The sequence below is a fragment of the Melospiza georgiana genome, chromosome 6 (assembly GCF_028018845.1).
Source record: "Melospiza georgiana isolate bMelGeo1 chromosome 6, bMelGeo1.pri, whole genome shotgun sequence".
Lineage (NCBI taxonomy): Eukaryota > Metazoa > Chordata > Aves > Passeriformes > Passerellidae > Melospiza > Melospiza georgiana.
The window spans coordinates 5,851,054-5,873,026 of NC_080435.1; the positions used below are offsets into that span (position 1 = coordinate 5,851,054).

Genomic DNA, 21,973 nt, shown 5'->3' on the forward strand with positions numbered 1-21,973 from the left:
CCCCGGGCAGGGCAGAGGGAAGGGATTGGCTCGGGCGGCGCGAGCGGGACTGGCCCGGGGCGAGTCCTCCGGTGACCTCCAGGAGGATTTAAAGGGGCCGCGCCGCAAGGGCGGCCGCGCTGAGCACCCGCCCCGCACCACCGGCTGTGAGGGAACGGCCGCGGGCGTGGGGTCCCGGTTCGCCGGCCCTACAGCACCTGCTGAGCTCATCGAGCATCGTGCGTGCTCCGAAAGGCGGCCTTCAGTCGTTCTGCCTTCAGTCATTCTGCCGGGTTTTTGTCATCCGCAATTTTTTTTACTATTTTTTTTTAGCAGCGGTAATTTTGCACTTCAAGCTGACGGGTGGATGCATTGAAGAGTGTGAAGAGGAGTACGTACCCATTCAGAAAATTCTCGAGAAACACCCCCGTCTCACCGTGATTCATCCCACATTACTACAAACCATTTAGCTCGAAATCTTAACACGTGTGTTCAAACATTTAATACAACGCTTTTCTGCGGCGTCACGTTTTAGAGCAGACTGGAACGAAACGCTTTTCCTAACTTCAATATTATGCCCACATTCTATTTGCAACCAAAGCTCCAGTTTCAAAGAACCAAAACCACGTTTTTATGTTTCATTCTACAGTCACAGAACAACATTTTTACTCCTGCTCTTCATGAGTCAAATCCTGTATTTGGATTCTTTTCTTTTCCCAGATGTTGCCAAGCTAAGGGGCCTACAGGTTTCAGAACTGATTAGATATCAAACCCAATTCTGCTTTCTACAGTCTTCACAACACTCTGGTAAGCAGCTGCAACCACAGAGTTCTGCAGTCAAGCCTCCAGCCAGCCTCAATATAAGCTCATGGCTGCAGATTTGAAAATAAGACTCTCCCTCAGTAGACTGGAGAATGGTTCATCTGTATTTAAAATCTTTGTACTACTTTTTCAAAAGACAAAGATGAAATATTAAGTAGCTCTGTCTCTGACCTGCCAACACCTTCACCTTCAAGGTGACCTTTTTCAAGACAAAACACTTTTATAAGCAACCAAGTATGCTAAAAATACTACTTTAGTGGAAATCTGCTTGTATCTGTACAGCTTAGTTAAATTTAAGATCTCAGGTCTCTAAAACTCCTCTTACCTTTTAAATTATATGTTATATATATATATAGTTTTCAGAATATTGAGTAAGATAGTTATTTACATGTGCTTTATTCTGCTAATGGCAAAGTTAGATTCTGATAGTTGAGAATCTTTCTTTTATTGTAGGAAGGTTGGTTATTCTTTGCTCAATTGTGTTATGGGGATTTTTTGCAGTACATGTGTTAGACTGTTTGTGTTCACCTTCAAGCATATTAGCAAAAATCTCTGACATCTGAGGCGGGAGCTTGTAGAAACAAATGTCACAAAATGTCTGTGTATCCTTCTTCTGGAACTCATGTTTTGCACTGGTTTCTGCCACCAGAATAAAGGATGTTCAATACTCTGAAAATAAGCTCAGTTATAAGAAACTGATCTGTAAGAGCTGCTAGCACCATTCTTACTGGTATTTCGCTTTTCCAGTAATTAAAGGATAATTGGTTGCCCTACAGGAAGAGCTAGGGGATGGTTTGGTTTTGATTTTTGTTTATACAGTAGAAGGTTTATTTATGGATTGATACATACAATATCCAGTCTCACTGGGACAATAAGGCACAACTGTAGGTTACAACTATAGTGTCAGAAGACAGCAACACCTACTTCTAAGCAAATCAAAAACTACAAGCAATTTTTACTTTTCATTAGTACTGTTACATTCCTATTTTACATGAGGCGGTTATAAAAGTATAATGTTTATTTCTCATACAGAACAGAGCTTTTAAATTTACATTTCTTTCTGGAACTGTGCTGCACTCTGCAAAACTATGAAGTGCAATATTGACTTTTGAAATCCTTTATTTATAACAAATCAAAAATCCTTCAGAGACTTGCATGTTATTTTTCAATGAAAGTGATGATTGAAGGAACTGAGAAAAAAGGAAATGCACATTTAACAGTAGTTTTGAGACTGGTAAGTATTTATAGAAACGTTAACACATGACAGAGAAGCAGTTATAACACTGATTCTTCAACAAACAAGCTCCCAGGATTTTTTTGGTTTTATTGGAAGTATCTCCCAGATTGTGGAATCCTCCAGCTGAACTACACGAGATCATTTGTCAATCTAGCCACAGAAAATTGTTACTATTGAACCTTCAAGGATTCCGATCTCTTTAATTTATCAGCATTACATTAATAGTATTAATCATCTTACACTTGCAAAGAGATTTGTATAGAAATACATTCTGAAATATTTGGGATAATATGATCTTTCCCAAATTGCATTCTTATGCCAGAGCTTTCTTAAATACAGCTACCACCCTCAACACAAATATAACAGACTAGGACTTTCATACTGGAAAATATAAATAATTACTCATTATTCAGGCCACTATAATTGGGGGAAAAACCCTATAAAATCAAGTTTCACAATTTTGTGTTTCATGACACTGTTACCAGAGGCAGTTACAGAAAATCCAGATTTTAGCACGACTGGTTTTCTTGCATTTTGTACACTTTCAGAAGCAAAACCACCCTGATGAGGGGAGGGTTCTTAGAAGAAAACAATCTGCAGAGGACACTTCATGGTCCATCAGTTGTCAAGCCTGCAAGCTATGCAAAGGAAAGAAACAAGTTTCTGCCTCTGCTGCTAGAACAGTTCAAGTGACATAGTGCAGATTTCCTATTCCTTTTGAGAATACCACAACGTGTCCCCACCACAGATTCTACTATTGTCCCTGTGAATTCATTCCACAAAGAACAAAATCTATTCACAGTACTTTAAAGTACTCTTGGCTATCATCATGCATTTGTGTTTGTTGTACAATGAAGCCATAGAAATTGAGAAGTTCTCAAGTAAAAGGCAGACTTAGAAGCACTGAAGAAACAAGTCTGCATGTAAAGAACAAATGGGAAAGGGGCAAAAATACTTTTTAAAAAAAGGCAGCTGTAATGTGGCAAAAGAGAATCATTATCAATGCACCTAGTATTTGAGTAGATGCTTGTCTCTGAAATGTTTCAGAGGGCACTTCTGTGGCATGTTTCTGTTTCTCTATTCTCAGATTCAGAGCTCAGAAGAATCAGTTTGTAGATTAAACAGTAGTGTTTAAGGAGAGACATTTTTACTAAAACGGTAGTGCAGAAGGAGACAAGAGAAAGGGCAAAAAACCCAGGATGGACAGCATTAAAAAAAGCTCCTTTTCCAAGTTGCATGGCAGCCATTTCCCTTCGTTCCTGTTGCACAGGGAATGTTCACATTGGTAGAACAAATCAGGGAGGGGTTGGAGATGTACTGTATATGCACCAGTAGCAATGCTCTGGGGTATGGTGCTGAGGAGAAAATGAAGTTCTATTCATTACATAGCTGGAGTAGAAAGAAACAGGTTCTCCATCCATCAGTGAAGGAATCGAATGCTCATTTTCTGCTCTACATCCACCTTCTCCAAAACCTGCAATAAAATTGAGAAACAGCTACTTAAGTTACTGTACATCTCTCCTACAAGGTTTCTTATTCTAGTAGTGAGGGAATGGGCAGGAATGTGGGATGTCTTCAACTCAGCATGCCAGTCCTTCATCTAGATGGAGACTGCTGTTTCTCATTGTGGGCTAAGGTCCATCCAAGGGAAGGAACTTAGCCATCAAAGCCACAAGAAGGCAAATCAAAATGCAACTCATGTGGTTTCAGTCTGCCAACAGCACAGAAAGGCCTGAATTTCCAAAACTAGACTGTGTGGTAATGTCCAGCCAGGAAACACAAGGGAGAATGGAGTACAGAAAGGGATGTGAGCAATCATTGAAGAGCAAAATCAAGACCAGAGCACCACTAATGTAGATCATTGTAAATCTGGGGTGGCAAATTCATTCACTAAATTGCTATTAACACTGAGGCATGAAGACATTACTCTGCTCCAGGCTATTTCAGGCAGCAGACTTCAGTGCTCCAAGATCAAAGTAATTTATGTTTGATGAGACCTCTGGAAGTCTTTCAGTCCAATCCCTCAATTCCTACTTAAAGCAGGGCCGACTGAATCAGGTTGCTCAGGGCTTTGTCCTGGTTAAAAGCTTTAAGTAGCTCCAAGGAAGAAATTTCTACATCTTTCAGAAGCTATGACCATCCTCCTTGTAAAACATTTTCCTTAGAGCAAACCACGATTTCCCATGTTGCAACTTGTTTCTGTTGCCTTTTTGTCATCTCCAAGATAAGTCTAGTTCCTCTTGTCAATAGTATCCCATTAGATAGCTGAAATTGCTCTGCTACAGGATAACTTTCTCCACTAACTATCTAAAATGGCTTCCTATTATTACCTATTTTAGACTGTCACAACATGTAATTCAAAGTACCAGAGCTGGGAACTTGAATACCAGTATTAGTTGTGTTGCTAGCAGATGAAATCTACCCATGAAAGCTGATCAGTGCTATTACAGCAGAAGAATTAATCTGTTCTAACTGTGGTAGTCAGGTTACTTGTGTAGAAAGAAGCTGCAAAACAGAAAGTTCTTCAGTATATTCAGGGCTGTAGCTTTATTTAAGAGTATAAAGAAACATGTGGACTAATTATTAGCACCCTGACAGTATTGAAAAAACCAAAACATGACTAATAAAGGAATTAAAAAGCCAGCAGAAGGCTTTTCCCAAATGCAGGCACAACTATTTCAATGACTTCCTCTCTGTTCCCATTTGCATTTGTCTGAATGACTTGCTCATTACTGAGCAGCTTCACTTAGTCATTAAAAACATAGTTTACAAACCTTTACAAATTCTGCAAAGGAGATGGCACTATCTCCATCTTGATCAGCTTCCTGGATTGTCCTGTCAGCAATGCTGCCCAGCTGTTCATCAGAAATATTTACACCAACCATCATCCGTAATACCTGCAGCATACAAAATAACCATCACTGACATAGGAACAGAAGTATTCTTAGTGTTTCCTTTTTATGTGTACTGTCAAAGTAACACCACACAAGATTTTCACTGAATTAATTTCTAGCCAGACTTCTGCTGTCCTTTGTACATTAAGTCTTTCAGGAAGTACAGGTATCTTTTGCAGCCACCACTGACAAAGAATCCCGCTTCTTCACTAGGCAGCAGGAAAAGGCAGAAGCAAGAGAAAATTTTTGGAACTAGGAGTGAGTAATTTTGTCCAATGCTTCTACTTTTTCCCCCAGAAAACATACCAGCATTTGATTGAATATCTGCTGTTTGAGATGTTTGCCTACAGGAATCTTGAAGGTACATGGTCCAGTGCCGTTACCCTCCACATTCAGTAAAGCATTTTCTGAGCGGATAGAAGAGGGCAGTTCCAGTCAAAAGCAAACCTTTTTCTTACATCAGGAACCACAAATTGCCATGTGTACTTCCCAGGATTAGTAGTGTGTAATTACTCCTAGCACAAGCCTAGTTTCATACGTATGCAGAACTGATGAACTTTGACTACCTTTGCTGCAATTTCAAGAAGTGTTATTGTGTACAGAGGATGCACAGAGGATCAGGCAAACAACCTAAACCACCTCAGTGACTGTCCTTTGGAAATCCTTTTAGAAGCACCTTTAAAAGTTACAGAAGGTGATTTTTAAGGAGCTTAGTATATTTGTTGAATGTTTAGGTGTCACTAGCAAAGTATCTGCCTAGCCTACCAAATAAGAATAAAGTCCCATACTATATTTAAAGCTTTAAGGCAGAGGTAAGCAAAGCCACCACATTACTCCAGCAGCTCTTTTGAGAAAACCGTTGCAACTCCCCTCTTCTAAGTGGGTATGAAGTGACAGAGATCATCATGAATGAGTCATTCAAAGCAGCCCTGTGCTATTTACCTGGAGAAGCTCATCCCTGGAAATTTTGTCATCTTTATCTAGATCATATAATCGAAAGGCAACTACAGAGAAGAAAGAAAGAAAGAGAAGGAACAGTTAAATTCAAGTGATGTTATTTATATTCATAATAATAGATGTATCTGAAAGAAAAACAACAAAACGAAGTACTTGTAAATTATTTTAAGATAATTAGCTTAGAATTTTAATTCACCATAAAACTCATCCTCAGTTCCATAAAGTATTGTTACCACACACAGGAATAGCATTACTGCCAATAATGGAAATTTTTTTTGTTCACAAGCACTCTGCTTGCAGGATATTTCCTAAAAACCTCAAGTCATGGAAGAATAATTATCACTAAGATACATTCAGACCTTTAATTTTAGAATCAATCGTTTTTATATGATCATTCATTCTCTTTGACTATATTCTGGATGAGATATGACAAATTTTAAGTGCTCTGAGGACTGTGGCCAACTTTGATTAGCAAGAAAGAGCATTCTGCTCATAAACTGTAGGCAGATATCCAATACTTAAGAAAGTACTCAGCTGAAGGTGGGGGAAAAAAGCAGAATTATATGGAAGAACTGGAGAAATAAGCATAAACGCTCATTCATGTATGGGATGTGGCTTCTAAATCTGAAATAATTTTGATACAAACCATTTTGAAACACACTTCTGAGATATCTTGCAAAGTATGTATATTACTCAAGAGTCAACTAATTCCACCAAATTCTAATAAAACAATGGCTCAATTGTTGACATTCTGAACAGATAAGGTTCCAAGTAAGCTTTTCAAAAGATCAGGCATTAGAAGAGATCATTCCACAGGAAATAACTGTGTGGGAAACCCCAAGCCCCCTTCCTCCAATCCTAAAGGGGAAAAAAACCCCCAACCCAATGAAAAAGATGAAAAAATAATTTATTCTATAGGAAGGTTCATATTTCTTACAGTGGAGCTTGTTACTTCTGCTGTTCAGTGGTTCTGGTCCATTCTGGTCTTTGCTCTTTTCATTATCTTCTATGGGTCGGAAGTGGGCTAGTGTCCTCATGAATCCACGGAAATTCACCTGGTCCTCTCTGTGTAAGAATTCAGCAGGTCAGTTTTTGGCATACCTTGTACAAGCTCTTCATTTCAGTGAGGAAGACTATTAATATCCGAAGCACCAAGACCATGTGAACTCTCATTCTCACCTCCCCAGGGTTTGGCTGCCTATGCTGTTACACGCTGGGATTGTGCTGTTACAAAGTATGACGTGTAAAAAACCAGAAGCTGTGAGAAATCTTAGGGAGGGCTCTCCTTCCCTGATCTGCAAAGTCTATTTGAGCTGAAGCCCTCACCCTTAACCATACCTGAGCTATCTTGTTGATCTGGATTGACTTGATACAGTTTCAGCTCTGTCAGACTGGCCGACCTGACTGCAGTCACTGGGCCTGCTCTGCTTTTTGTGTTCAGGTGTGTGCCCTTCTTCAGCAAGTACAGCAGCCCTTCCAACTTTGCTGTCACCCTTGGCCCCTGCCTGTGGGGCTGTCATTGCTCAGTGCTCTCTGACAGAGTTCTCTAGTTTCTGTGGGAACCAGCCATGTAAGTACTTCCCAGGATGCCTTGTTTCTGTTCAGTAAACCCTGCCTCGTTTTAGCTGTTATTATGACTTGATCAGACAATCCAACCTTCATCAATCAGTAATAGCAACTGTGTTCAAGAGATTCCACAGGACAATCCAGAGAGGCATAATGAAGAGAGACAATATTGAAAATTTGATCATCTCTTTGGATTTGTGTTAGAAGTGTCACAATCTATGTCTTAAATGTAATAAAAACCTAAAATCAACCTACCAAAAAAGACAATGTAATAGCAATGGTACACTTACTATATCAGATACAGTAAGACCAAATTAGTTGATTGTAATGCACGGAATAGTGTTGATACAAAATTCTTTAAGAACCAAATTCTATACACAGCCAGCAATTTCTTCATAAAGTGTTCAGTAGTTTAAGAAGAAGAGTGGAAAACTGTGACAGGAGCCTGAGCTTGTCAATAAATAAAGCCCAAAAAAGTCTTGTAAAGTCGTAAAGTATTTCTCATTAAGAGAATTAAAATATGCTGAGGAAATTATGTACCCACACACACTGCATGGCAAGTTTGAAGTATTCAGGTATTAGTCAATCCAAATTCTGTGCTTTAACTATCAGCATTTCACTTCTATGAAAACTTCTGACAAGCCACAAATTTTGTGCCTGCTCATAAATTCAGTTTGTTGAAACTCACCCTTCTGGAAAGAAGGCATTGATAATTCTGTCTCCGAGTGGATTGATGGCAAGCTCTGGAATCCTCTGGAAATCTTCACGGCTAAGGAAAGCAAGAACACAACCAGTCAGCATAAAGCCGAAGTCAGAGAAGTTGCTTAAAAACAATTTACAGTAAAACATCAGTGGAATCCTATTTCTGCAGCAAGACATTTGGTGATTTTGAAAATGCAACTTTTTAAATCATGTTTTCTTTATGACTAATGGCAAAATAAAACAAAAGACAATGCCAAACCTATAGAAACTTTACTGTAATGATGCCAACTAGTTTGCAATATAGGAAAAGGAAAGCTTCTGAAGTTGTTTTGAAAGAAATTCTGGCTCAATGAAAATATTCATTGGAGTTTTAAAATAATTATTTTGGTGCTTAATCATATGAGTTGTCATGACTTTTCTAGACTGCCTTATTTCAGATTCTGGAAGAATACCACACTTCTCTAAGCATACTGCAGGTCATTACCATGTTCTGATAGATATTTTTTGTTTGTTTATGCAATAAATCTGTATCTTATTATAAATACCAAATTTCAGATTATTTTCGCTTCAAGCAAGCAGTATTCCTATTTTAAACTGGCAATGTTACACTTTTGCAGGTACCTGTACACCAGATATAATTTCACCAGTACAGGCAAGTACTCACTGCTCTTGCCAGCCATTCTATTTTCTGGTCATGATTATTTGTACACAGCACAATATAAACACAGCTATGCTTACACTATTATTCTCCTGATCTGAAAGACATCGTGAGCTGTACTGCATACACATTTTAGAACAGTATGACATGAACACAGGCTTCATTCTCCTATTAGAATTGCACTAGGATTTTCTCTTTTCTTTCAACCTGACAGACTGTCAGTGACAGCAGAGTGGGTAATCTTGGTGTGACCAAGGCAAACACACCAAATGTATCTTAGTGAACAGGTTTGCTTGGTTTGTTTTTCCTTACAACAGAACACAGCAACTCATCAGTTAGTTCAAGATGCACTTCCTAATCATCTAGATTCTAAATTGCAAACAGCAAGGGGGTTAAACTGTAAGAAATTCCCACCCTGTTCTGTCTGGATCTGTAACTTGACATTTCCTGCCCAATCTCCAGAAATATTGGCAGTTCCCTTCAAGTCAAATGCATTCTTGCTGGTTTTGAAATTGGGGTCAAAGTCTCAAAGTCTTGATTACTGAATGTTTGTTACTTCTCAAAACTATGTTCACTAACTAAACTGGCAAGGTCTGACTCATGACATCATTAAACCAAAAACTTGGCTAAGTAAAGTAAACACAAACAAATTTTGAGATTATTTAAATATAAAAGCCTTTTATATTGCTGTGATATTAAAGGGTAAAAAAGAAACTGGCTGACCTTATCACCAGTCTAGCTTGGGAAAGGCAGAGAAGCAAGATGTTCTAGTTTTAAATGTATTCTAAAGCACTTTTTGCACCCAGTCACCACCACAGCACTGTTAAGAATCCTAATTACAGTGCTTCTGGTTAAACTGTCTGACCTTCTAACAGAGTGACCTGACCATATTTTTAAGTTATCCCAGCAAACTTCTCTGACCAGGTCCTGTGTTATTTTTAATAGGCAAAGTTAACATCTGTTTAACATGATCAACTTGTTACCGGACCCTTCAGGACTGCAACATTTTAAGCTATTGCTGAAGGGCAAAGTATGCATTAGTGATTTAAGCAGGAGATGCAGTGATGTGGAAAGCCTATGTCCTAATAACAGGATTTTAACAGCAGAACTTCAATGTCAATGCTAACTTTATAACCTAAAAGCAGCAGCTGCTTTCTCTCCCATGTAGACCAAAATCCTAATACTTCAGAAATTTTTACTTGCATATAATGACATTTTAGTGTTCAGCCTCCAGTGATTCTGTTTTCTAACAGGAGATTAACAATTAACCACAAATAATTCCCTGGTTTCAAATCTATTTGTCCTGTCATTATCGGGGTTGCAGCAGAGCACTTTTGCTTATTAAGAGCACATTACTGAGTGAGTGTTATAACTGAAATAGCTGCAACAACCATAAAAGCAAATGAATGTGAGGCAAGTTATTCTCCACTTTATAAAGCTAAGCTCTCCTGCATTCATTAGGGACCAACTTCACCTGGCTGAAGCTGGCACTTACATGAAATTTAATACCCTCTACTACTTATGTGTTCATGGGCAACAAGGCTCTTCTAAGGTATCTTTACATGAACCTGGCTCTTATGAAATCTTTGCTTAAATGCAACAGGCAAAGCCACCTTAAATTGCATGTGGACATTATGCAGGCCAACAATTTAATACATACGCCAGTGTATTCACAATTAGATGTCATTTGCAGTTAAGAATTTCTAGAGTCTAAGCAGGACAAGTGTTCCTAAGCATGAGTATTCCCTCCAAGGCACAGAGCAGATCCCTACTGTAAAGGTAGTTCTGAATGATCCTAAAGACTGCAAAAAGCCTACAAGACCCTTTTTTTCCTTCTGTTTCTGGTTGTTCATTCTCCTGTTACTTCTAGATGTTAGCAAAACGCTGTTCTATTTGTTCAGGGTGACAGGGATGAGGAGGAGTATCTAGAGCTGAGGGAAAGTAAAATAATGAAAAGGAAAAAACTCCCATATATATGAGCATCAGAAGTGGCAGAGGAAAGGAAAGATGCCCAGACTATATAGGTAACAAGAAATGACTTGAAGAAGGGAAATAACTAAAAGCAGTAAGGCATATTATGCAAGTTAGTAAAAAATATTTAAGAGCTGGCTGCTGAAGAGGTTCCATTGCTCCATTCCCTTTGCATTCATCTAACCTTTTGATGGTCTAATGTATCCCCTACAAAAAACTCCCTACCTTCCCCCTCTCCAATTAGCTTTCTGTTGAATTCACAACTTGAGGCAGTTGAAAAACTTCAAAAAAAGCCTAAGAGCACCACAGCTGACAATGAGGTGCTGGAAGCCTGGAGATGTTATGGGGAAAGAATACCAATATCCCCACCCTGCAGGATTGTGTCATCCATCTCATCTAACTCCATCCTTACGCATGCTCTACGCAAACGCTGCTTAACTATCACAGCACTAATTGGTTCATAAACCTAAGGCCAAGGAGTATGTCAAATGGTGATAATTAGATGAGCAATAAGGAAGGGAAGAAAAAAGGCAGCATGCATAAAGTGTGGTTGAAGATACAAGCATAGACTATTCCTGTACCCTGTCTTTTCCAATCCAAACCCATATCCTTCCTGTCTTTTCTATTTTAGATAAAGCTAAAAATGCTTTGCATTTTCTTGAGCAAAAGTAAAGAATTCCACATTCATAGAGCTAGCTTTTATGTTTTGCAATCTTGAAGTATCTCTTTTAACTAATAAGACCAAGCCTGACATCTTTCCAGACCCAGATGGTTCAGTCAGCTGACAAAGACTGACAGATGGCCTGGCTGGCTCATGTTACCCTTCTCTCAGGATCACAGGCTTTCTGAAGTTCTCCAGAAGACATGTGTGAACAGCCTTCATAAACACAAGAATGTATAAACAGCTCAGTGTGTCTATTCTCTGTAGCTACCAGCTTTCAGATCCTGCCTTCTTCTATGCTTAACCAGGCTGCACCAATTACTGTACAGTAAAAACCCCTTCTCCAGTGCTTAACCTGTCTTTTCCTCAGTGCCCCAGAAACTACTGCTAAGTGGGAGGTTCCATACAAAAGTTACAGGCAAAGATTGCAGTGTACATAAGAACCTCCTTTTACAGCTCTATGTATGTCTGTCTAGAGCTACTTACTAGTTGATAAGCTTTGGAACAAAGGTATTCTTGTGTGGTGTACACTGCAGTACCAGCCCAACAGGGACACTCACTGAGCAATCACATCCTTGCCCTGTTCATGCTATACTATTTCCCCATTTGGAAATCAGCATGTAAGTAAGAAAACATGCACTCTTTTCCTCCTGAGCTACAGTTAGGATGTAAACAGAACAAGTATATTCCAGCTTTCACAATTTAGATGTAGCTATGGACAACCAAGGGTATCAATCTTTTGTTTTGACAACTCAGCATGTCACAACATTTAAATCAAAGGTGACAAAAGAATTTTCAAGAACAGTTTTGTCTTGTCTTTTTCAACATGGTTTTGTTTAGAAAAATTCATTTTGTTTAGAAAAAGTGAAGCTAAGGAAAATTACAAAATTTTTCTACTCTTTTAAAGAAAGGTGAAGGTAAACCTGATATTTTTATCTTTACAGGTAAAAATGGCTGTAGTCACTTAGAGAATAAATATGTGAGAGGGGAAAAAAAGAAGCAAAAACCAAAAACTTTTTGAAGACCAAGCTTTGTCTTTATCAATAACCATCTCTAATATTTCATTTCTGTAACTCTTTAAAAACAAAGTACCTTGAAATTGCACATAGGTACACTGGATAGAAATATCTGGCTGTGAAAGATTTCTGCTTTTGATTATAGTTCCAGAACTACCAAGATTAATCATCATCTACCAGATTTTCTGTACAAAGTGCTCTTTACTTTGCCCTTCTTCAGAAGTGTGGTACACATTTAAAGATTTATTTCATGCCATAAAGAACTGACTGACATTTCTTTTCCTAATCATGGTCACATGAGTGATTTTATCACGTTTGATTTGTAAGTCAAAGGTGCAAGTCATCCTTACGGAAACAATAAATCTTGCTCACAGGAAACAAACAGAAGACATACCCTCTAAACTGTTTGGTGGTAGTAAGCAAGTGGTAACTTTTTACTTGTCTTAAAGCATCAAGTTCTCTTTGATCTGTATCTCAGAAACCAACATCTATGACCTTCCAAGCTGTAGTTCTTGCTCTCTCCTCAATCTATTTTTCAGGAAGTAGTTTTCCATTACTTAAACTTACAAAACTGCATTTTGAGGGTACCAGAACAAGTTTCAAAATTTGAATGCCACTCTTAAGTCAGACACGTTTGAGAGTGGGCTGTGCTTAGGGGGCAAGACTGCAAGTCAAGGGATCATAACAGGCACGGTTGCTAGGATTTTCCAAACAACCTCCACTTCCTCTCCTAAGTACTGCATGATTGTCAACAATGGAAGTCTGCCTCCTCCTGATGCATTATACTGTGAAACTAAGCATTGTGCAACAGACATTCATAGCATATTTAATCAATTACTCCTCTTACATAAACTGAGTACAATCACTTTGACATTTACACAAACCTTAGAGATTCAGTAAGTGAATTTAGTGTTGGAGGAGAACATGCAAGAGATGAGGAAGAGCATGTCCTAGGCTCAAATTGGGCTAGACTAATTCAGTAGCCATCACCTTTATTCATCAATGAATATTCAATTCACATAGAAAGTTTGAAAAGGCAGTTAATGTTCTTTTCCAAATAATTTTAAACATAAGGAGTATTAACCTTATCCACAATCTCATCAGTTGATCTCTACATCAGAATTGCCAATGCTACTATTTATATAATGTATTGGTTTAAGGGTCAGAGTGGGCTTTTGGAAGTTCCTGCATATCCCATCCCAAGCCAATTTTTTATGTGCACAATCCATTTAGTCCCTTCAGCTATGCAAGTCTAGAAATTTACAGTACAGCCACAGTCCAAAGCACTGGAGTCAATCAGCCTCAAAACCTACAAAAGGCAAAAAGGGAAGGAGAGTATTTTCAACCCAAAACAATCACTCTGTAGTCCTGTTTACCATACAATTCCACCTCCACGTACGTGAGTGCTGAGAAGTCAGCAATTCGTGGCACCAGCAGGAACTGCGCATTTCCCTCAGGAAAGGAAACTGCAGTAAGCCCAAAGTGCTGCCAAAGATCACATATCTTACAACTTGCCACTTTGACCTTTTGAGAGGTGATTCCAGCATTACAGTTAGGTTGGTTTAAAGGCAGGCCTATAGCTTTTCTGCGTTTATAGTGCATCCTGCAGTCATATTTTACAAGATCACAAACAAAACCTCAGGTGATGCCTGAATCACTGAATTTGACTGGGATAGAGCTGCTATGAAAGAAATTAACTCTGTAAGAGCCAGATCTCATGTTATGCTACAACGATGTGCCTTTCTCCTCCCTACTCTCTCCTGCATTCTTCTCCATCTTTCCTGTGCCACTGTGGCTACAAGGTGAATGGGAAACAAAATCCATGAGAGCAGGAAAGGCTACAGAATGACAGCAGGCAGGGGTATATTTTAACAGGCCATCATCTCACCAGAGTTTACCTTTTGGTTGGGAATACTATTTTCTAGCAGACTTGGTCCATCAAAATGAAAAATATTTTGCAGATAAAGTTAAAGACTCATCTTTATTTAATTAATGACTAAGCTGTTAGAAACCAGTTTACTTCTGTAGCTTTCGAATTGCAGATAGGAAACAAACATTAAAGATCTTAGAATATTCTGCACTACCACTTTAAATAATAGAATGTTTAGTCACAATGACTTGGTTCCAGCTCTTTTTTATTTTTAAGCATACTAATAGATATGGGTGTTCAACAGGAGGTACAAAATTAAATATATTAAATGGATTGCAGATCCAAGTAGTGTTTTAAGACACTGGATATCAGAGACAAGTAAGTATAGACCTTTTTTCTTATGAAAGCCAGGATAAAGATGACACAACAGAACCATTCCTGTATTAAATAGTAGAAGCAACATATAAAGAAAGGCAAGAAATAACAATCTAGAAGTGTTGTTTCACAATTCTGAACATTTTTATAAGACTCTGAATAGCAAATCTGAACTCTCTATTAACTACTACAAACCTTCAACACAACAGTACAGACAGTTGTTACTTAGAGCACCTCAGCTCAACAATTAAACTTTTCATGTAGACAGTAGGTATGAAAAAACAACAGCCTCAGTCATTTGCTAATGAGAAAAACAGGCAGACATCCTGCAAGAGCAAGCCACCAGTACAGATGTGCCAATGCAAGTACAGCCCAGTTACCCACCTAAGAGTGCCATTTTCTCCTTTGTCCAGGCTGGTGAAGCGACTGTACAGGCGGGTGATTTGACTGTGGGAGACTGGAGAAAAAAAGAATGAAGATGACAAATTAGCATGTCAATGATTCCTCATAGGAGAAGACCTCATTACACTGAACTGAGCTGTTGCCAGAAGCTGTATTCAAAAAAGAGTTCACATAGAACCAGTTACATTGAAAGCACATGGCAAGGAGCATTTAGGGACTTTATGAGCTATAAATCACAGCTTAATATTCAAGAATCCACAAATTAGCTCATTCTTCAAAAATCTAACTCCATCTTCTATCCATTTCTATTTTTTATCTTTAACAAATTTTGGTTATCTGATTCAGTAAATGTCAATTAAAAAGAAAAAATATTTGATTCACAGTTCCACTTTATTTCCTTTAATTCCTTTACAGCTAGAAATAATCTGAACACAGCCTACACTGATAACATCTATATCACTCGTGACACTAAAGCCCCCTGCTATAGAATCTTTCCTTCACTTTTGCTTATCTCTACTCCCATTGTCTGTTTTCCACCTAAAGACAGAAAGTGAGCTCAGTTTCTCTGCATCTGGCAAGTGGTCAGAAAGGCTTTAATTTTTACTTTACTTTTCTTCCTTTACAGGACTGCTGAAATCTGAACATTTTGGGGTTCACAGAATAAGAGAATAACCTGACTTGGAAAGGACCCAGAAGGATCATAGGAGTGCAGCTCCTGACCCTGCACAGCACCATCCTCATGTGCCTGAGAACATTGTCCAAACATTTAAGGAACTCTGTCAGGCTGGTGCTGTGACCCCTTCCCTGGGGAGCCTGTTCCAGTACCCATTCACTCTCTGGGTGAAGAACTTTGTCCTAATATCCAGCCTAAACCTTCCCTGTCACAGCTTCATGCTTTTCCTTCTGGTCCTATGACTGCTCACCAGAGAGCAGAGATGAGGAAGGTTTTGTTCCAGAACTTGGAGCCAAAGATAGATTTATCATTAAATTTAATAGTATTTTTTAGATCGTGCATTCAACCAGCAATACTTTGGTGCCCAGCCCTCTGTTAAGATCTCTCTGCCTTCCAGGGAGTCAACAGCTCCTCCCAACTTAGTGACACTGGCAAACTCACTTAGTATGCCTTCCAGTCCTGCATCCTAGTTGGTCACAAAGATGTTAAGGAGAACATCTCATTAACATCAAAGATGTTGAGGAGAACACACCAGCCCTGAAATGGAGCCCTGCAGAACCCTACTAGTGACTGGTCACCAGCCTGATGTTACCCCATTCACTGAAACCCTTTGCACCCAACCTGGGAGCCAATTGCCCAGAAAATTAATTTCCAGGTTCTGGGACATGGAATTAAAAATTAAAAAGCCTATTTCTAAAGAAATTTGAGAAGGAGTTGAGCTACAAAGCAAGCAGAAAGTTATTGCAGACTTTAAATCTGCACTTTGAAACATAAATTACAAAGGCAATATTAAATTCAGCATAACTGTGTCAACATTGCCAAGGTACTAGACAACCCAAGACATCAGACAACTAGATCTTTAGTCTGTGATGTGAATGGGATAAACCTCTATAGAATAGCAATTTCTTTAACACTGAAAGAACACTCGTCCTGGTTTCAGCTGGGACAAAGTTCATTTTCTTCTTAGTAACTGGTACAGTGCTGTGGTTTCTGGATTTCATAGGAGAGTAACGGTGACAACACACTGCTGTTTTGGCTGCTGCTAGGTAGAGCTTCCCTAAGCCAAGGGCTTCTCAGCTTCCCAGGCCCTGCCAGTGAGGAGGTAAACAAAAAGCTGAGAGGGAGCACAGCTGATCTAACTGGTCAGAGGGATCTTCTGTACCACAGAACATCATTTCTGGTGTATACAGTTCCGGAGGGAATTGGCCAGGAGGGGCCAACTGCAGTCTGGGGACAGGCTGGGCATTGTCAACAGGAGGTGAGCAGTACTCTACTGTGTACAGTACTTGTACTGTGCTTCATTTGTCTTTCTCTGATTTTATTTCTCATTCATTACAATTAGTATTTTCATTGTTATTATTGACACTTTAAAAATTATTATTATATTTTACTTTATTTCAATTATTAAACTTTTTATCTCAACGCATGGGTTTTACCTCCCCTCTCCCTGAGCTTCTACCCCGACCCTGACAGGGAGTAAGGAAGCATCTGTGTGGTACTTAGTTATCAGCTGAGATTAAACCACAAGGCCCTACAGGAGATCTTGGCTTTTCAGTCTCTTCTGATAAATTTAATAAATACATGAAATAAGACTGAATTGAATGTTAATGTGTATTCACTAAAGGTGTGATTGTCTACAATGTTAAACTAGGACTTACTGTAATTCTCAGATTAAATAGTTTAAAAAGCCTTCACCAGGACATGCACAATGCTTCTCTTACTTGCTCAAACTTATTTGGGAAGAAGTTGCACAGTAGTTGTTTGATCTGTGACAAGTGAGGCAGGTTTCTTTTCAGGTTTGTTCTTTCTTTCTCGAGGCTATTTGTTTTTGGTTCAACAGTTCTGTCCTTTAGCGTGACCTGCCAGCAACTGGGTTTTCAAACACATCCCCCCCCCAGCCTTCTTGTCTCCTCAGCGACTTGCATTCTTTGCATAGGATTGGGCAATTTGCTCAGTTTCACCTCAGGCAACTTCTCTACGATAAGACTGGGCAGCTTGCTCACTTCCAAGTTAAGCAACACACACAGAGAAAACAAGTAGCAGTACTCTAAAGACTTCAACCTTCCGCATTTCTGATTTAATGTTTTAGATACCACAACAACAACTGATGGTGAAAAAAAGAAGGCTGGAGTTAGATCTATTAGAAGTCCCATACTCCCACTCCTCCCTGAAAACAAAGAAGGTGATGAGAATTCTACTCAGCCATCATTCCCAAACTGATGTCAGCATCTCCATTTTTGGAACATCGCTGGAACAGCTAGTATGTGAGAAATAGTCTGTAGCTGTTGACAGGAGAAGTGATATTTTCATTAACGTCACACCAGACAAAAAGCATGTCACAGCTCTGAGCAAAAGGAGGATGATTCAGGTTCACCCCTGTATTCTGTCGTAATTTCCTTTTGGCTCTCATCCCTCACAAAAGCTGTGTCACTGGACGTTTTTCAGTGCATTTGTAAGCAAAGTAAAGATTCTCCTGAATAACTAGGAGAGTTAAGATCTGAAATTTATGACTGCTTCTAAAGTTATGACTGAAAATCTACGGTTAAAGCTTAAAATTAGCTGAAGCACCATTTTATACTGCTACTCCACTAAGATCCTCCTAAAAATTTAGGATCAAGACCTCTAAATTAGGATTTGCTCTCTCTATTTTACTTATGTTAAATCACTGTAAAGTTTTTAGCAATTACATATTCTTGTCTACAACAATAGCATAAACTCATATAAATATATATATATATAATATAAATATTAATCAGAATATATATATATATATATATATAAAATATATATATAAAATATATAAATATTCATCAGAAAAATCTATTATCTGCTACCATGCAAACATTTTTTCCTCCCAAATTCAGGTATGAGCATTAATTTATTATTAATCCTTAGGCAGAGTGCTTCAAAGCATGGAAACAAAGGGTGTGAACCAAATAGTTTGAATACTGTTACATTCCAACAGCTTTCCAAAAGCTTGCAACAGAATGCAGACAAGCAACATCTTGGATCTCTCATCTGTTTTTTTTTTTATAGTTGTTACTGAAATATCAAAGCAATTAGGATGACTTCAAGGTGTTTTCCTGCTCAAATCTCAAAATGTTTATATGCAAAGCAAACACTTTCCAGACAACACCATGTGAGATTTAGGACTGTCAACTTCAGGCTTTGCACCTGCTGCTGAGAACCTCATGCATTACCTCTGTACATGTCTCTGAACTTACCCTACAAACTGCTCTTCACTACCACAAAAAAGAGAAGAATTTTAACCCAAGCAAATTTCATTCAAGAGATTGTGTCATTGCTTAGTTTTTGGAAAGACTATGCCTCTAGTGCCCTAAAAGACACGTTCTTTATCTGTTCTGCTGAACATTAACATACAGTTTCTCACTGATGTCAGTGTCATTAGCTATTCAGCTTTGTGCTACATGAAATTGAGCAGAAGTTATATAATTCCAGAGTTGAATTCAATCAAATTGGTTGTGTTCTACTCAGTACTGCCCACCTACCCCAGATGAACTGCAGGAAACACATTTCACAGTAAAGAGGCCAAAAAGAAATCTTTGGGAGCACTTATCAGACCACCAGTTCAAGATGGACTTGTAATGCTGCCAGACTTTTTCATGTCTACAAAGTCCCTTTCTCAAACTCTTCAGTAGCTAAAGCACCAGCAGCATCAAGTTTCCAACAGACCACAGCAGTCTATTCAGTAACACTACCTGAGCATTCTGCCTGTGAACTTTGACCCAGTTAACTAGTGTTTCTTTGGGTTTTTTCCCTACCTTGTATGAATATTTTCACCTATATGAAGTGTAACACAGTGCTAACATCTTGGTGGAATTTTCCATCTACCTAGAGAAGTAGAAAAAGCAGAGAAAAATCACATTCCTAAACTGCACTTACAGACTGGGGAGAAGAAGAAAATGATTGATAACATCAATGAGACACACTTTGATGACTTACAGGCAAGCATGAGTCAGAGATTAGCAATGGCTGGTTAGCAAAGTGGCATTAATTATAAAACTTACTAGATGAAAACATCGGGAAATGAATGGACATCAGGTCACAAAGCTGAAACCCACCAGTCATAACTTTGATCACCCTCTGATGATACAAGAAGAACATTTAGAGGCTAGCTAGAGTCAAGTGGATTTATTGCTTACAATGCCTATATAGCCATCTAAATGGTATTTATTTAACTATCACGTAAGTAAACTTTAAGGAATAAAACACCACAGACAATAAATCAAGTAGCAGCATGAGGAAAAATGTAAAACCTTCCTGAAAAATATTCCATATTTGGGGTTTGGATTTTGAAGCATCTTTATAAATGAGAGGAGGCTACCTTTACTCCATGATCTTTGTGATTAAAAAGAAAAAAGCCACAGCAAGTTATTGCTGGATAAGCAGACTTTGACATTTCTACTTGTTTATCACAGCTTTCCTGTAGAAGGTTTTCATGACAGATGGAAAAAGGATCATGGAAACTATGTTAACTCACTCAGCCTGCCACTACACTGGCTCCAGTGCTCTCTTAATCTTCTACTCCTCTCCTGTAGACACGCATTTTCCTGACACAAATAAACTGACACTTAAGAAGAATATATCATACCATTTATATTGGAAAGAAAACTGAAGAAAGCATTTTCAAGTAGCAAGAACAGATCAGAACATACATTCAGAAGAAAAATTGGAAAAGCTGGGCACAGCATGTTAACCTGAGAAGTTTCCTGGGGAACAAACAGCAAAGCGATACCTATGATGTTATGACCTCTGCTCCCCAGATAGTTAGGAAGGCATCTTGCATTTATTATCATTTAGTGGAACTAAATCATTTATTATCATTTGCTGGAACTCTCAGGCAATCATTCTACCAGGCAAATTAACAACACTGGAGTTTCACCTTCTCTAAGGTACTTTATGTTTGTGCAGTACAACTCGATCAAATACTGTAGGGTAAAGTATCTAAATATTAGAGTCCAGCTTATATAATGCTCCCCCAGTTGCTGACTAGTACAGGAATTTCACTTCTTTTTAGTTAATAACACTTACCTCTCGTGAGTTACATTACTTCCTTTAGGATTTAAATGCCACTCAGCATTCATTCTGAATACCCTTACGGCAACTTTTGCATTGGCCCATAAAACAAATAACACTTGGGGAAAAAAAAAATTACTATTCAACGACAGTTTCTCTGAGTTAAAAACTGAGAGACACTCCAGCACCAGGCATCGATACAGACAACTCTTCAAAACCCAAGGAGTTAGCTCTGACCGAATACAATACTGCACACACCAAGAGCACCGTTTCCCTTCTATCCCGCTGGGATCTCGCTGCTGCTGCTACCGGCAGCGGCGGGGGGGAACCGAGAGGCGCTTCCCAGGTTTCCGCGGGCCTGCCACACATACCGGCCCCGGGGGCTGCGCTGCCTGGGACCGGGCACTGCCCCGACGCGAACGCCGCGGCCGCGCCGGGCACGGCCTGCCCGGCCCCAGGGACTGCGAGCGGCCCCGCTCCGGCCGCCGAGCCCGCGTACTGCCCGCCCCGCCCCGCCCCGCCGCACTCAGGCCCCCGCACTCACAGCCCGTCTCCTTCTTGATCTCCTCGATCTCCTCGTCCCGCAGCAGAGTGGACGCCCGGGACCCCATCGCCGCCGCTGGGCCCGAGGAGAAGGGAAGGGAGGGGCCGGGGGAAGAGTTACGCAGCCGAAGAGCGGCGACGGCGGTGCCACAGCCGCCCCGGCACAGGCCCGACCGCGGCCGCCCCCTGCTCTGAGGCGGAAGGCGAGCGCGCACCGACTGCCGCAGCCCCGCCCGCCGCCTCCGCCCAGCCCAGCCCGGCCCGGCCCGGCCCGGCCCCGCCCGCCGCCGCCCGCCCCTCACAGCCCGGCAGCCGCCCCCGGATCCCGCGCGCAGGCGTGTGGGAAGCTCCTGTGCGCAGCGAGAGAGCGGCCGGCTGAAGTCGCTGCGTTGTTCTTTCTTTCCCAAGTTGATAGTGGCTCCCGGTCCTGCGGTCTTGCTTTGTTTTGCAAATCGCAGAATCACGGAACGGGGGAGGTTGGAAGGGACTGCAATGGGTCAACTGGTCCAAGCTCCCTGCTCAAGCAGCACTTGGCACAGGATCCCATGTGAGGGAGGCTCCACAACCTCTCTGGGCACCTGCTCCAGTGCATGGTCACCCGCACAAGAGA

The 21,973-nt window shown here is 40.0% G+C and overlaps 1 protein-coding gene across 1 annotated transcript; it reads right to left on the reverse strand.

The window, feature by feature from the left end:
• Positions 1-1,599: 1,599 nt before the first annotated feature.
• On the reverse strand, positions 1,600-21,595 carry CHP1 (calcineurin like EF-hand protein 1). The gene is made up of 7 exons (XM_058026984.1): positions 21,365-21,595; positions 15,093-15,165; positions 8,144-8,224; positions 6,827-6,954; positions 5,875-5,936; positions 4,813-4,935; positions 1,600-3,512 (listed from the first exon to the last, which is right to left on the reverse strand). Exons 1-7 carry the CDS (start codon positions 21,429-21,431, stop codon positions 3,459-3,461), a joined length of 588 nt encoding a protein of 195 aa, XP_057882967.1. The 5' UTR covers positions 21,432-21,595; the 3' UTR covers positions 1,600-3,458.
• Between the last annotated feature and the right edge of the window lie 378 nt (positions 21,596-21,973).

Coding starts and splice junctions, on each gene's coding strand:
- CHP1 (XM_058026984.1), bottom strand. CDS start 21,431: ATGGGGTCCCGGGCGTCCACTCTGCTGCGGGACGAGGAGATCGAGGAG. Junction 8,225..15,092: donor GGAGAAAATGGCACTCTTAG/GTGGGTAACTGG, acceptor TGCTTTCCTTAG/CCGTGAAGATTTCCAGAGGA. Junction 5,937..6,826: donor CAGAAGTAACAAGCTCCACT/GTAAGAAATATG, acceptor TCTTCTCTGTAG/TTGCCTTTCGATTATATGAT.